The sequence below is a fragment of the Strigops habroptila genome (genome assembly GCF_004027225.2).
Source record: "Strigops habroptila isolate Jane chromosome 13 unlocalized genomic scaffold, bStrHab1.2.pri S16, whole genome shotgun sequence".
Classification (NCBI taxonomy): domain Eukaryota; kingdom Metazoa; phylum Chordata; class Aves; order Psittaciformes; family Psittacidae; genus Strigops; species Strigops habroptila.
The window spans coordinates 10,836,612-10,852,684 of NW_022651054.1; the positions used below are offsets into that span (position 1 = coordinate 10,836,612).

A 16,073-nucleotide genomic window follows, 5' to 3' on the forward strand; every position below is an offset into this window, starting at 1 on the left:
TAATAAAGTCCTGTCAGCTTGTTGTCATCTCCCCCCATCGCAGGCACAGCCCTTGTCTGAGCAGCGTTTGGGTGTTAGAACACCCCGATCGAGTGCAGAATTCAACTGCCACACTCGTGTTCTCCCTATTCCTGCCATCCGTCCCTTAGGTGCCACCCGAGGTTGGGTGTCCCCATGTCATTCCCTGTCCCCGAGAGCACCCGGGAAGCAGGAGGAGCTCCCCATTACGGGGAGCCCAGGGCCCCGTCCTTCGCCCGTCAGGGATGTGCTTGATGTGTGTAAACACGTAATTAACGGTAAGTATACACTTAATTGCTTGTGGCTTTGATTTGCATTCAGGTGCTGCGCTGGAGATGCCTTCGATGCGAGGAACCCGGTCACTTCGGACCCGGCTGTGTGTGTGAAAGACGCGCCTGTGGGGGGGGAAGCGAAGCCGCGGAGCCCCGCGGGGCCAGGCTGGAGGCCGCGGGGCCGCACAACCCGGGTGCGCCGGGGCCGTGGTGCTGAGGGAGCCTCGAACCGCGGGCGTGCGAGGCCGGACCCCGGGTGGGCCGAGGTCAGCGCGGTGCCGGGCGATCCCCCCCCGCCCCGCGGGACCCGGCGGCAGCGGGCGGGGCGGCACATGCGGGGCCTCCGCCCGGCGCCGTCCCGCACCCGCGGGCGAAGCCGCCCTCCGCCGCCCCCGCGGCTCCCTCCCTGCGCGGCGGGCGGAGGCGGCGGGCGGGGAGGGAGGGGAGAGGGAGGAGGAGGGCGGGCGGCGCAGGCGGCCCCCGCGGGCCGGGCCGGGCCGGGGCGCGGCGAGGCGGCGGCGGCGGCCCTGGACACCTCGGCCCGCTCCTCCATCTTCTCTCGCCACAGCTCGCCTCGGCTTCCCCAGCTCGGGACCGGCCCATTGCCAGCCCCGCGGGGGGGGCGGCCGGCCCTCCGCGCCGCCCCGGCCCCACCGCTCGTCCCGCCGCCCCGCCGCGCCGGCCCGGGTCCGCCGCCCGCCCCGAGGTGAGGGGAGCGGCGGGGGCGGCGCCGCGGCGGCCCGGGCCCGCACCGCCCCGCCGGGCCGCCGCGCCGCCGCCTCCCCCCTCTGGGCCGCAGTGGTGCAGCCCGGAGGTTAGCGGAAGCGGCCGCTCGGCGCTGCCATGTTGAGCCGCCGCCGCCGCCGCCGCTTTGTTGTCGGCTCCATGTAGCTGAGGCCCGGGGGAGGGAGGGGGGGACCGCGCCGCCGGAGCCGCCGCCGCCGCCCGCCGAGGGCCGGGACGCCCCCGCCATGGAGGCCAACTGGACCGCGTTCCTCTTTCAGGTGAGGCCCCGCGGCGGCCGGCGCTGCCCGCGCCCCCCCTCCCCTCAGCGGCCGCGGGCGGGCGGCCGCCCCGCCGGGCTCCCCGCTAGGCCGGGGCTGTCAGTCAGCGCCTCCGCCCGGCCTCCCGCCCGCCTCCCTCCGGCCCGGCCCGGAGCGGTGCGGTGCGGCCCGCCTGGGGCAGCGGCTGCCCCGGCCCCGCGCCGCCGGCAGCGCTTTTCCCTCCTTGCCTCTCCCCGCCCGCCTCCCGGCTGGCCGCGCTCCGCCGCCGCCCGCGATGCTGCTCCTTTTATTTATTTATTTCAAAAGAAGGATCGATGTAATTTAATATCTTTTATTTTCCATCTTTTTCCCCTCAAATGACCGCTTTTTGTTGTTGTTGTTTTTCTTTACACACCAACACCTCCCCCCCCCCGCCAAAACCAACAAAAAACCCACCCCAACCTTCCACCGGGCTCTAACAAAACCCCGATGGAACAAACACCGTGTCTGGGAGAATAAATTAATCCCTCTTTAACCAGCCTGACTCAGGGCCCGGTGACGGGGGAGCTTGTTTTCTTTTAAAATAGGACGCGAGCGGGCCGGATTTGTGTAAAAACTGGCGAAATGCTAACGGTAACGGGCAGGAATAGGGACGGTGGAGCGTGCAACCCCTCCCTTTGCCAACTGAGTCACTATTTTCCCCCCTTCTGTCTGCGAAAGACTGACTTAAAACCACCGCTGTTTATGTAATTCCAAAGAAAATCCAGTGTAGCAATAAAAAAGGAGGGGAAAAAAAAAAAGAAAGATCCTCCCTTGGCTTTTGTGAGCCGAGCCCTTTCACGCCGGATTGTTTTCTGGTGCCTCCTGCTCTTTCGGAGCTTGGAAATGTGAAATGTGTAATTGCAGCAGAAGGGAGAGGAAAAAATAAGCCCCACACATCACCTTTGTCAAGGTAAAATAATCCTCTTTGCACGTTCCCAGCGGCGGGCACTCGCTTACTCACTGTCCTCCTCGGAATTAAACCCAAACCCGCCCCGTGACACGAGTTCGAAAACCTGAGTTGAATGAATAAATCTGCCAAGAGCGAGCACCATTCCTTTAGAGAGGAAAAATTATTCCCTTGCAAGTACCGAGGGATGAGTCACTCACTCGGGTGCTCTTGCCTCCAAAAACACGCCGGGAATGTTCCCGGGGAGCCGGTACCGGGAGCTGGGCGCTGGGTTTTCCTCCTTTTCGCCATGAACGCGGGTGATGCCATCGAGTTTGGCTGAGGTCTGGCGAATTATTCCTCACTCTAGTGGGCAGTTGTGATTCGCACGTAGGAAACTTCACGCTAAGAAGTTAATCTCCTTAGTTTAGGGCCATCTCCCTCCGAGTTGGGGCTGGTTTTATCGCCTTTCTGCCTCCCAGCTGAGCGTTTTCCAGGGGAGATGATTTGTAGGCTGGCAGTGTGGTGTTGCAGGAGCCTCCGTTAAGAAATGCCGAGTAATACTTTTAAGTACGTGTCCAGCTTCTTGCTGCTCGTCTTTATTCTTGAGAAGGGTTCTGCGTTTTGAAATAGCGATGTCACACTTTGATTTAGGAGTAGGATTTGCTGCTTTTAATTAAGGAGTCAGCAGCTCGCTTTCCTGACGTACTCGGCTCTGTGCGACTTGGAAGCATCTTCATAAAGCCGTGGCATGGAAATTTTCCTCTGAGTTCTTTATGTTCGCCCCAAATAATAAAGCTTTAAGACCTCGTAATAAATGCTGAATATCGTTTCTTGAGTCGTTTTGTTAAAACTAATGATTTAGGGTGCGAGCATCCTGACGCACCCAGCAGAAAGCACTGTTAAGATACTCCTGATGTGAGTTTAGTTGTTCTCCTTGCTCGCTACCAGCATGTCAGCCAAGATCCACCTGGGATTAGTTAAAACTAGTAGGAGAAAGTGGATTTAAAAGCCTTTCCCAGCCCCTCCTCGGTATTGGTTAAGTAACAAATGCGAGTGACTGAATAAACCCCTCATTCTGCTGGGGGGGGAGGTTTCACCACGCTCCAGCTGTGACAGGATTTCTCAGGGACAGCTCAATACACTGTGTGTAAAGTTGTAATTTTTAGCAAAATGTGTTTGGAGGAGGCTTCGATGTCTTAATTTTAGCCTTGGTAGCAATGGGATGTGCGACTGTAAATTGCTCTTTCCAAATAAAGTTGTCTGATTGTGTTTAGGTGGCGTTTTGATGACTTGTATCTCTCTCTTTAAAGAAACGACTGCGCTACTGAATAAGCAGTTCTTGTTTGGAGCAGTTCTTGTTTGGATCTTATTAGTCCCTGAAATGCGCATTTTGAAAACCGCTTTTAGTATCTGCTGGGAAAGTGAAAGTTGTATCTGTTAATGTGAGGAGGAATCATCCATCAAACAGAGTGTTCAAGATATGACTCATGCTAATTTGTTGCTCTCACATTAAGGCTGGAGTGCGAAAAAATGTTCGCCTCTGGCATTGGAAGTTCACAATGCCACATCCTACCACTCCGGGTCAGGAATTACAGCTCTGTTTTGTTTACTGCCCCCCAAGGAAAGCACAAAGCAGTGGTAGGACGAGGGGGGGGGTTTGCACAAGAGCCCGGCCCAGGCGATCCAAGTATCACAAAAATGTTGACTTGACATGAATGCTGGGTCAAGCAAAGCCGGGTCTGTGCCTGAATAGGAATGACTTGCCAGAGGCGTGCAGCAGGTGCCGGCTCCCTTCTGGAGCAGGGAGTTAAAAAAAATACTGCCTGATCCTTTGCTAAAAGGCTTTGATGCCGCAGCCCTCGGGAAGGGAGGAATACTGCTTGTGGCAAAGAGGGGTTGTTAGGAAGACAGCGCTGCTAATAGCGCTGGCTATCTGGGAACCAAGATAAGCAGACTTATATAAGCAGCGGCTCCGTAGCCTGTAGCCTTATGAATATACATTGTTTTATGGCTCCCGTCTGGATCGGTTCCGTAGCAATAAGTGCATCGTTACCTTGAAGGGCTGACGATTCTTTAAGACTTAAAAATATCCCTAAACTGCATAAGTTTGAACCTTGTCCAAAGGATTTGGGCTCTCTATTATCCGATCTGCTAGCTCTGCCTTTGAAACTGTATCTCTGGAGCTATCCTTAGGTGCTCTTAAGTGTCTTCTGATGCAGTTTAACAACATTGTTTAATGCTTATTTCAAGCCAGCTGTAAAACGTCTCAGATTTTCTATTTTTTAAATTAAAATTGTATTCAAGTACACGACTTGCTTAATATTGTGCTTTCAATGTGTATCACGCATCCTGGTTTTATGCAACGTAGATGTCTCAATGGCTTTTTAAAAACATGGAAAAGAAATGGTTGGAACTCCACGCTTGGCACTGAAGTCAGGCAGAAGTTTGGTGGAGGCTGGAGCTTGGGCAGTGCTGGTTGAGCAGTGTGAGCTCCAGGAGAGCTCTGCATTCAGCTCCTCAGCAACCACAAACCGGCCCCTGAGGCTGTTGTTTGAGGTGGCTGCCGTGGCCAGGCGCGGTGTGGTAATTCTCAGCCTACCTGTTGCATCCCGAGCTTCGGCGCGGACGGGATCCAACCGGACAGGCTGGCCTGGCTCCTACCGAGTCCTGCACGTTGTCACACCAAATCCAGGCTTTCTCCCGTGAACCGTTTTCCTGTCAGATAGGCTTGGAGTGTTAGGGAGCACGTATTCACACCCACGTGGGTTAGTGTTTGTGTCCACCGGTGGCTTTTATCCAAAGATCACCGGCATCGTGCTCCTGAAAAATGAGTCGCTCAAGTGCTGCAGGGCTCATGCAGTGGCAGGAGGAGGTGGGATCCCCCCTGCAGCCAGATTGGGGGGGTTGCACTGAGGTGCTGTAGTTGCTGCTGCGGTCAGGAGAGGCAAAACACTGGAGCTTGGATGCAACTAAGAGAAAAGTCCCCAAGTGAGCTTCTAGAGATACTGACTTCTCCAGAGGACGTGATGAAATGGATTCCCGTAGGAAGAGTATTAGCCCGAGGGCGCTTCGTAACACTGTCCATCCTGAACTGCTGTAAAAGTAGACAGGTTGGGGGGCACGAGCCAGCACAGCATTTTATTCAGCTCTCACAGCCGCGAGTCGTGTTATTTTGCGAAGGAAACCATAGGGAAGAAGTCCTGGAAGGCTGCAGTACTGATCTAATGGGAATGCAAGTTTCCCCAAACTCAGCTTCAGACCTGGCATGCTGCGTTAATAACGAGACTGATTTAAAACTGGTCTGATGAGACCGAGGCACATCTTGAATACAGATGCGCTTAAACTGGCTTAAGGTGCTAGAGTGATTTATTTTAATGCTCCATTAGGCTGAATTGGTTTGTGTGGTTTCTAAACCACTTTAAAATTGTATCTGCTAGGGTTTTGTCCTAGTCTGACTGGAGGAGTTTTAATCACAGTGTTTTCTACCTTAGGATAAACAGCCTTAGAATACAAGCGGGATGTAGGACAGCCTGTAGCAGCACAGGCTGCAGCTCAGCTGAGCAGGGGATCCCCTTCTGTCTCTTCCCTTTAGCTTCTCCCGCTGATTCTTGTAGTTCAGAGTCAGTTGGTACTGGCCGTTTTGAAACAGTTTTCAGGGGTTTTTTTCCCCAACGCCCCCAACCGTGTTCTCCAGCATCTCTAGACATCTACCAGTGCTTATCGATTAGCTGCTCTTCCTGTGACAGAGTAGCTGCTGACGAAGAGAAAAAGGACATGTCACTATTCTCATTAGTTTCCAGCAAAAGAGCACAGTGTTCAGTGTATAAATGCAGTGGGGAACCTGCTAAATATAGCAATGTGGCTTGAGCCAGCTCTGGATTCAAGTTGCTTTGGTTCAGTGCTAACACACCAGTATGAACACGTTTAAATAAGACACCTTATCGCATCCTGGCTCCCTGTGGCTGCAGTTTGATTCTCAGTGTGCACTAAGCTCGGCTTAAAGGTGGGGCATTATTTTGCAACTCCTGTCGGTACATTCGTAAGCTCCAAAGATAGTCCCAAGGTGGCATCTGATACGATCGCTAGCAAAACAAGTTATCTGTTATGTAAAGATCAAATGCTGTGTTAGTAAAAGATCTGACAAGCGCCTCGTTGTTTTCCATAAGAAGTGTTGCCCTCCGGAAACTTATTAATTATTTGCTCGTTATGATGTGTGCCATCCCTCCACTTGCCACAGAATCTGCACAGCCGGTGCATGTAAGAGCGTGAGCGGGTTTATTCTTGTCCAAAACCAGAGTTCTGTTCCCTTTTCCAGTTGTTACTTCAATGGCTTTTAGTCTAGAATGTGCTTTCCTGTAGTTTGTAAATGTTCTCACCGTGTCAGAGTGAGCACCCATCAATAGAATTTAAGTGTGAATGTTTGGTTTTAGGCACACGAAGCCTCACATCACCAACAGCAGGCAGCACAGAACAGTTTGTTGCCTCTCCTGAGCTCTGCTGTTGAGCCACCCGATCAGAAGCCGATTCTGCCCTTACCAATAACGCAGAAACCTCAGCCTGCACCAGAAACATTAAAGGATGCTATTGTTGGGATTAAAAAGGAAAAACCTAAAACCTCCTTTGTGTGCACTTACTGCAGCAAAGCATTCAGGGACAGCTACCATTTGAGGCGTCACGAGTCCTGCCACACAGGGATAAAGTTAGTGTCACGGCCAAAGAAAACTCCCACCACAATGGTGCCCCTTATCTCGACCATCGCTGGTGACAACAGCCGAAGTTCACTGGTTTCGACTATCGCAGGCATCCTGTCCACAGTCACTACGTCTTCCTCTGCCACCAACCCCAGCAGTAGTGCCGGCGCAACGGCCATGGCAGTGACTCAGACAGCAAAGAAGCCCAGCAAGCCCGTTAAGAAGAACCACGCTTGTGAGATGTGTGGAAAGGCCTTCAGGGATGTCTACCACCTCAACCGGCACAAGCTGTCCCACTCAGATGAAAAACCCTTTGAATGTCCTATTTGCAATCAGCGCTTCAAGAGAAAGGATCGCATGACCTACCACGTGAGGTCCCACGAAGGTGGCATCACGAAACCCTACACCTGTGGTGTTTGTGGAAAAGGCTTCTCGAGGTACCATGTAGAAAATCCCAGGCGAGCTCAAGTATTGGCTTTTCATAACCAAGAAGGGTTAAGCTATCATAGCGAGGGGCTAGGAGAACCAGACATCTTAGAAGATTGGTGAGGGGATAAAGAGCCTTGTTTACCTCTAGGGTGTGGGTCTTGATCTGAGCCAAAAGTGCTCGTTCTTTTATGGGAGTTGTTTTAAAATGATTTTGGGACCTCATCCAGGTCCCGTAGGACACGTGTCCGTGTCACTGGTGGGGGTCACGGAGCCCCTTGACCAGCCTTTGCAAAGGTCAATGGCTGGATGGGGCGCAGCAGGCAAACCGCCTCCTTGCCCGGTAGCAAGGTTGAGGCGTACTGACAGAGCATTGTGGGGGAGCTTGCATTGCTGCTGGCTGTATCTATACCTGTGCTTGCGACAGAGAAAAAACTTCAACCTTTAGAGCTGTTGATCTGTCACCTTTACACAGGGTACGACCAACCGTACCATTTTCAGGTGTGTTAAGAAGAACGTGGTTAAGTTTTAAACAGCAGGTTGGGTCTCAGCGTAACCATGTGTTACTCTAGCTGAAAGCCACTGCGTAGGTAAGGGGGATGTGTTTATTCTTGCTGTGCAGAGGGGGTGGGCTGCGAGGGGTCACCAGCAGTGTTCAGCACCGCTAGCCACCGTGTCCTTACTATGTATTTGTAACAGTATGCATTCTCTTTTCTGTTCCTCTCTTTTTTGCAGGCCTGATCATTTAAGCTGTCACGTTAAACATGTTCACTCAACAGAGAGACCCTTCAAATGCCAAGTAAGGGCTAAAGTGATTTGTTAAGACCAATGCCTTATTGTAACGTTAGCATCTCAGGTGAATAGTCTTTCCAGAACTGTATTTGCTCCTGGACTGTTCTTTGACAAGGAAGTTTAGGGATGAAGTTGTATCCGCCTTAGCTACCAGCAGCACTGTAGTTCTGATGGAAGTCTAGAGGCAGTTTAAAAGGATGCTGTGGCTACTTTTTAAGGAGGATTAGGGGGCTTTTTGCTTTCTTGGAGAACAGCATCGGTGCTCTGTTTCAAGATATGTTTAACTTAGCAGTAGGATTGTAACAGCATCCTCGGCTCAGCGCTGATTACCGGAGTAATGTGTGCAGTGTGTTTCTCAGCATGTTTCAATTGCGTGTGTTCCTCACTATAGCCATTTAAAATGGGTTGGAATAGTTGGTTTTGGGTCCGTTACTTTGCTGGAAGGTGAAAGCAAGTTGGTGTAAGTTGATGACCGAGAATAAGAGAAAAAAACTTGACTGCCCTGGAACATTTAACTGTTTTGCTTGGAATAGCCATGCTTGTTCCAACCTGTGTTTTAGTGACTCATCGCATTAAATAAAAGCCTTGTGTAAAAGGAATAGCGTTAGTAAAAGGTTTCATTTCCTTGTTCTGATTTGAATGGGAACAGAAGTAATTGAGCAATTGAGGGTATCAGGTTCATATTTGTACAGTTAAATTGTATCAAAAACCAACTTTGCCTGTTCTAGGCTTTTTTTATAAGCTGTCTCTTGTTTTGGTAGGTAAAGCAACCACTATTTAAAGAAAGTTCAGGTAGTATAGAGTGTGATTTTTGCACCTACAAGGTAAAACAGGCTTATGGTGGGCTTGTAATTCATACTGTAATGCTGCTGTCTGCACTTCAAGTGTAACTGTTGTCCTCTATATAGACGTGCACTGCTGCCTTTGCCACCAAAGACAGACTGCGGACACACATGGTGCGCCATGAAGGAAAGGTATCGTGTAATATCTGTGGTAAACTTCTGAGTGCAGCATATATCACCAGCCACTTAAAGACACACGGGCAGAGCCAAAGTATCAACTGTAATACCTGTAAACAAGGCATCAATAAAAGTAGGTGAACGTTTTAAAAACATTTCTAATAACAGTGTGTTTGCAAAGGGAATTGCCTTTGATTACGTTAAAATGCCAAAACGTACCCCTCAGTCATAGGGTACGTTTTAATAGGTGTGAATACTATATTCACACCTATTAAAAATAGATGTTTGATAACAGAATCTTCTTCTGCTCAAGAATTGGCTTGTGTGGAATTGGTTTGCTGCTAGACTGTGCTCTTATCCCTGCAATTTGTGAGGATAACCCATCTCTTTGAAGAAAAGAGTTCCCAAGTTTTCTCAGTTTCTAAGCACTTGCTGAACTGTACAGGCCTAAAAGTCCAGCAGATAATTCTGGAGAGTTCGGAATATTTGAGAACTACTAAGATCTGCCAAGTTTCAGGTGTGAAACCTCACCTAAAGCTCATCAAAATTAGGAGAAGGATGTCTCTGCTTTCTTCAAGCTTTGACCCTTTGGGTTTGATGATTCCTCCCTCTGGCATTAACTGACAGGAAAAGCATTTAAATCCAGCCCTGAAATGTTTTGAGCATTAATGGCATTTGGCTGGTGGTGTGCAGGAGTTCAGGTGAGGTGCTTGTAATAGTTCCTTCTAGTCTTAAGTTCTGTGGAAGTGCTGAAGCCTGAACCTGGGAGTGCCTAGTTAGCAAAGGGAAGACTTGATTTTCCCATCTGCCCTATTAAAATACCTGTAACTTAAGTTAACCCGCATGGTTAGTGATACAAAATGGGTTTTCAGGGGAATCTAACGGGAGAAGTAAGGAACGTCTTTGGAAACTTTGTCCTTAAAGCCTTTTAAACGGTATTAATTTACAACATCTTTTCAGTTCCTGTTACTCCTGGCTAATTTGAAGGTCCTGGGAATGTCTGAAATGCCTGATGGTTGAGCTTAACACAAAATTTGGGTGTGAAGTATTTTTCAAGGTATAGGGTTACAGCTCTGGCTTCCCAAGCCAGTTTGGTGGTGCTCGGCCAGTTCACACGAGGCATTTACAACAGTTGTTGTAAGAGGTGGAAATGATGAGCTGTTGTGTAGCCAGAGAGTAGTAACACACTGTTCTGTGATGTGAAGGTAAACTGAAAATTCGAAGTCATACTTGGAATAAAAAGTAAAAAGGCTTTTTTTCTTCAAAAAGCTGAGATTTAGAACCAGTGCAGTTGGCTAAGCAGCTTGAATTCTAGAGACTAGAGACTTTTATTTCATTCTTCCTAAAATGCAAACAAAATGATCAGAAAGGAAGTAAAAGCAGATGTTCCTGACTTTGTGTTTAAGCTCTTGGAAAAGTAGTTTTCTAAAGCACAGAATTAATTATGTGGTTTTAAGCACCTTTGATTTTTGCTCTTGGAATCCTGTGAGATTCCACACGCTCTTTATGGAAGAAGCCTTTGTGATGTCAGCAGAAAACAGAGTAACTTTTCAAGGTGAATTTGTGTTCTTACTTAATTGGCATAGCATGCATGAGTGAAGAGACCAGCAATCAGAAGCAGCAACAGCAGCAGCAACAGCAGCAACAACAACAACAGCAACAGCAGCAGCAACAACAACAACAACAGCAGCAACAGCAGCAGCAGCAGCAACAGCAGCAGCAGCAGCAGCATGTAACAAGTTGGCCTGGAAAGCAGGTAGAGACCCTGAGATTATGGGAAGAGGCCGTCAAAGCAAGGAAGAAAGGTAAAACAAACCAATACTTACAGTCTTGGCTTTGTAAGATATCGGAGTTGATAGTTCTATAGGGAGTTTAAGATGTCAGAAAAGGATGTCTTACGTGAACATTTTCTTCTTAGTAATAGCTAGAAACTAGCAGGAGGATAACATGGCCAAAATTACCCTGTTGTAAATGAACTCCTTATTACCCGCTTCCCTTTGGTCTGTGTGCATAGCAGTCATCATTATAAAGGGATGCTTGTGTCCGCTCCAAGGCAAGAGTGTGTTTTTTTCACTTGCATGTGGTTTTCAGCTGTGTTTATGCATATTTACCAGTTGTTAACTTGTGTGCATATATATTTATATGTATATACACACATAACACCCTCGGTCATTGCATCATCGGTTTGCATGTGAGTGCTTTCTGTGTCCCTTTCATCTTTTCTCCCCCAATTTATTCCATTGGCTTTAGCATCATGTAACTGGCTTTGCAGAAAGTTTCTTAGAACACATTGTTTGTTTGCTTGGGGTTTTTTTTCATTTATTTTAATTACAGAACTAACTAATAAGTGATCCTGTTTGTCATTATTGCTAGCTCACAGCTTACATGTACGTGTGCTGCTGCCGTTGAAGTCGAATGGCTTCCTGTTGGTCAACGTGTCAGTTTTGCAAAGAATAGGTTGCTTCAGTTTAGTGGATTTAGGAGTTTAGCACTTCAAAGTCTTCAGTTACTGCTTTCTTATTCTTTCACAACAGTTTGATTTCTAATGCCTATCGTGTGGCTCTCCCTTTAGAAGGAATTCCTAGTGACCACTTGCTGCTTTCACTAGTTGTTCTAGTAATAAATGTTATTGACTCACCTTATTTTTTTCTTTTCTCCTAAACTTACTTTCAGTATCTTCAGTCTTTTTTCTTTTCTAGGTCTTGTTTGTGTATTAGGCTGCTTAGCTCCTTTCGCCTTGGTCGTTATGCCAGTTGAGTTCTGTGATCAGACAGTGTAGAAACAGCTTAATCATGTTCATACGTAATGATAACAGACACATTAAATACCATCAGGTCACGAGATAAAGCAGAAGGGTGTCAGATTTAGAAACTCTGTGAGAATTTTGGTTTTCTGCTTGTTCCTTCCTGTGTCTTCTTCCCTCTTCCTTTCCTGTTCAGATGATTGAATATGTTCTAACGTGAAGAGTGGGTTTGGGCAGACTGGTGGGTGAGGGAGGAGGGTGGGTAGAGGTGTTGTCAGTTGATGATGTTAGCTTAACTGAACTGGGAAGGGGCAGGGGTGGGATGTGTCTTCGCATATTACTGTGCTTGGAAGGTGAAGCTAGACCAGACAGTGCCATGCCTACGTGCTGCTCTTTCCATGCTGGTTCTCCTGTGCTTGTGCCACCTGTTGCATTGGCTTTACAACACATTATGGGATTTTTTTTTTTTTAGTCCTAATACGATTTATTTTCACAATTTATTATTATTTTTTTCTTTTTTTTTTTTTTTTTTTTACTCTTTCCCTTCCTTTCCACCCCTCCTAGATATGGACTTTGAAGAACCAACAGTAACCCTTGAATGGGGCTAATGTTGCTTTCAAAGTTAACTCTGTCTTGGTACATTTGTATTGCCCAAGTGGCAAGAGTGGACTCTTTGCTCCTGGCTTACCTCCTGAAACGTGGGTGTAGACTGAGCTTGGTGTCCTACCCTACAAATGTGGAACAAGACACAACTTAGAAGTGCTGTAACGTTGATGTAGGATGTATTTTTGTCGGTTCCTCTAGCAGTCATCCCTTACCTTTACCCGCGTCCACCGACCCGCTTCTGTTTTAGGAGCCTTCTAGTATGGGTAGCCGGCAGGTGGTGCTGATGGATGTGTAGTGATCCCTCCATGTCCTGGACCGCTGCTGCCCGCTCCCCAGTGCCCGGCCCTGCCAGAGCCCCCCCCCCCGGCAGCAGGGCCGGGCACTGATCTGCTCCTCGGCTTCTTTGTTCAGCACTTAATTCCTGCTTGCTGCAAAACCCAAACCACCCAACCAACCTGAAACCCCACAAAGCAAACCCTCTTGGTGTGGAGCTGTAGCTTATGTGAAAGCTGAGGAGATGATGGGGGTTGGAAGGTGTACTGGGTAGCCTTGAAAATCGCTAGGTAGAAGTACTGTGATCAGTGGAGCAGTATTTAGTAGCAATAATTAAGACTGAAATAAGCAGGTAAATATTGAAACGAGCTTTGCTTATCAGTCCCTAATAATGACTTTTTAAAACCTTCACAGAATGTCAGTTCACCTTTGAGAAGGCTATAGAGTACGTACCATTCGGTATGTACACTCTCTCCTCTATTTATAATGTTCCTCTTGGGAGGATTTCTTTGACTGTACAATACTGTTTTTATGCACATGGAAACCCTCTTTATAAGACAACCTCGCTTCTCAGGAAAAAAAAAAAGATATTGAATTGAAATGAAGTGCATGAGAGTTTGTATTTCTTGTAGGCTATAGAATGTTAACAGTTTTAACTTACTAATAATTCCTAAAGAAAATGATGCCAGAATTTGTACCTGTTCTTGTTTGGGTTTTGTTTTTGTTCTTTTTTGGTTTTTGCCTTTTTTTTTTTTTTTTTTTTTTTTTTTTTAAATCTTGTCCATGGTTTTTTTTATGTGTTAAAAACTTTTTGTCTTTTTATGTCTCATTTTTAGAAGCTGCTAACTTGTGCCAAACCTCCACTGCTGCTACTACGCCTGTGACTCTTACTACTCCATTCAATATAACGTCCTCTGTGGCTTCTGGGACTATCACAAACCCAGTCACAGTGGCAGCTGCAATGAGCATGAGAAGTCCAGTAAATGTATCAAGTGCAGTTAATATATCCAGTCCGATGAACCTAGGGCATCCTGTAACTATAACAAGTCCATTATCCATGACATCTCCATTAACGCTCACCACACCAGTCAATTTACCTACCCCAGTAACCGCTCCAGTGAATATAGCACATCCAGTCACTATAACATCTCCCATGAACCTCCCCACGCCCATGACGTTAGCTGGTCCGTTAAATATAGCCATGAGGCCGGTAGAGAGCATGCCTTTCCTGCCCCAGGCCTTGCCCACGTCTCCTCCCTGGTAAAGAGTTTCTAAACAGTATTAAAAAGGATTAAAATGGAATCCTTACCAGCAGTTCTTTTCTGGGTTTTTGTTTGGGTTTATTATTATTTTTGTTGTTGGGTTTTTTGTTTTTTTGTTCTGTTTTTCTTTTTTTTTGTTTTGGTTTAGTTAATAATAAATTCAGACTAAGACACTGGGGCAACATGCACCATCAGAGACCATAGTAGCATCTTCCCCTGTTGATTTGGCTCGTATGGTTCAACCTTGAGTTTCACTGGAGCACTTCATTTAACGTAAGTTTTCCCTTTTAGCTGACTGATGCTGAATTAGAGCAGATACTTATTGCCAGAGTTTAAAAAAAGAAAAATAATTAAAAAAGAGAAAAAAAAAAAACCAAACCCCAAACCAGTTTTATGTTTTATCCCCCAAATTATAACTTAGAGAATTACTTTAATCTAAGCACTAGCAAAGACCCCTCTGTGTGTTTTAACAGGGCGGATGGCTAATCTTAACTTGCCAGTCGTTAAGTTTCTGAGCTAGTGTAGAATCCTTGTCTGTGTTGATGTTTTGTTTTTTTTTAAGGAGTAAATGCATTACAATGTTGTCATTTAAAGAAAAATGCATTTTGGAGAAAATATGCATTTTACCTTTGGGAATATGGTAATTTCAGGCAGCATTCCCTATGGGAAAGGTGATACCAGCTCTGATATGCAAAGCATATGATAACTTATCATTCTAACTTCAACGTATAATAGGGATTGTGACCTGATATTTGGAGATGTAAATATTACCCAACATATTACCCTAAGGGAATATAGCATTGTAGTCAACATTTTTTTTAAGAAAGCTTATTGTTTGGTGAGAAACAGCCGTGGCTGACAGAAGAGGAGTCGAGATGTATGTAAACATGGTCTCTGAACAGTCAGACCCCTATGGGACTCTTACCTAGGAGCAAAAGGAGTGCTTTGAAACTTAAGAAATATTGCTTTAAGCTGGAAGATTCTGGAGGCAGTGGGTATGATTTTTATGCCCTCTGCCTCCCAATCAGAGCCTGCTGGTGTTGCAGCAGGGGACAGACGTGTTAGTTGTTCACTAGAAGTTTTGTCTTATATTAAATTGTATACAGTTTTTATTCTAACCACTAACTAGGTAGGATGCCCCTCCAGGACAAGCAGAGAGCGTCTTTTTAATTTCTCCCCTATTTCTTAATCAAGTGTTGTGCAAATCTGTTCAACTTTGTAAATATTTGCAAACATCATCATTTTTACGTTACTCTTCTATTGTGTTAACACATTTCTATCAGTTTGTGGGACTTTCTGGGGTGATGGTTTCAACTATCCAGCCCAGAACTTCTCCACAAATGGTCACACATGTTTAAGCTACATGTGCTTTTTATTTCTTAACCTGTTTATCTGTACATAAAGTAGAAAGCAAAATCTAGGGAAACAGATATACTTTTTAGACTATCATGTCACATATTCACGTTTTTAAAACTTTGTTTAAAAAAACAACAACCAACGAACCACCCTAAACCCAAGACTCTACATTAAAAAAAAAAAACAAAACAAAACAAAATAAAGATTACAGTCGAGATGTTTTTATCTTAATGAAGTTGAAAGCTACAGAGATTAGAGTGTGTGCATTTTCACAGAGTGCTAGCAGGACTGACTAGTCAAAATGGACTGACTGCTTCCGTTCCTACCCTGCCGTGTCAGTACAAGCAGTGATTGCCAGGCTGCTGGCTCAGGTGACAGGTATCTGTATCATTACGTGAAACTGTTCTAGGGGCTTGGACTACATAGTAAACCAACAAAAAAAAAACCAACAAAAAAAAAAAAAATAGAGCTTAGTGTAAAATAATTTTATAAATGATCTTTTGTACTTTAGGACATCAAATTGTACAACTTTTGTATATATAAAAGCTTAGGAACTTTCTGTTTAGCAGAAAGGAAACACATTCCTACACTTTTAATGTATATGTTTGTTATAATGTCCATGTAAACATATGCCCTATGTTTGTGCCTTTTAATTAGTTTGTCTCAATAAACAAAAATGTAGAGAAGAATATGTAGCTATGACTTTGTTACCACTGTTCTTACTCCAGATGTGTAGAGGTCTTCGTTTTTTGCACTGTGTA

At 46.4% G+C, this 16,073-nt stretch overlaps 1 protein-coding gene across 5 annotated transcripts; it reads left to right on the forward strand.

Moving 5' to 3' along the window:
* The first annotated feature begins 761 nt into the window (after positions 1-761).
* VEZF1 (vascular endothelial zinc finger 1) lies at positions 762-15,776 on the forward strand. Of its 5 annotated transcripts, none has more exons than XM_030472436.2 (7): positions 762-1,294; positions 6,635-7,332; positions 8,057-8,120; positions 9,022-9,205; positions 10,659-10,877; positions 13,109-13,153; positions 13,531-15,776. In XM_030472436.2, the coding sequence occupies exons 1-7, from the start codon at positions 1,262-1,264 to the stop codon at positions 13,956-13,958; spliced, it is 1,671 nt and encodes a 556-aa protein (XP_030328296.1). In that variant the 5' UTR covers positions 762-1,261; the 3' UTR covers positions 13,959-15,776. The 5 variants fall into 5 exon arrangements, with proteins under 5 accessions (XP_030328296.1, XP_030328294.1, XP_030328295.1 ...); XM_030472434.2 differs by having other exon boundaries at positions 763-1,294; positions 6,635-7,440; positions 13,531-15,748; XM_030472438.2 differs by lacking the exon at positions 762-1,294 and adding an exon at positions 1,726-2,225 and having other exon boundaries at positions 6,635-7,440; positions 13,531-15,748.
* The last annotated feature ends 297 nt before the right edge of the window (positions 15,777-16,073 follow it).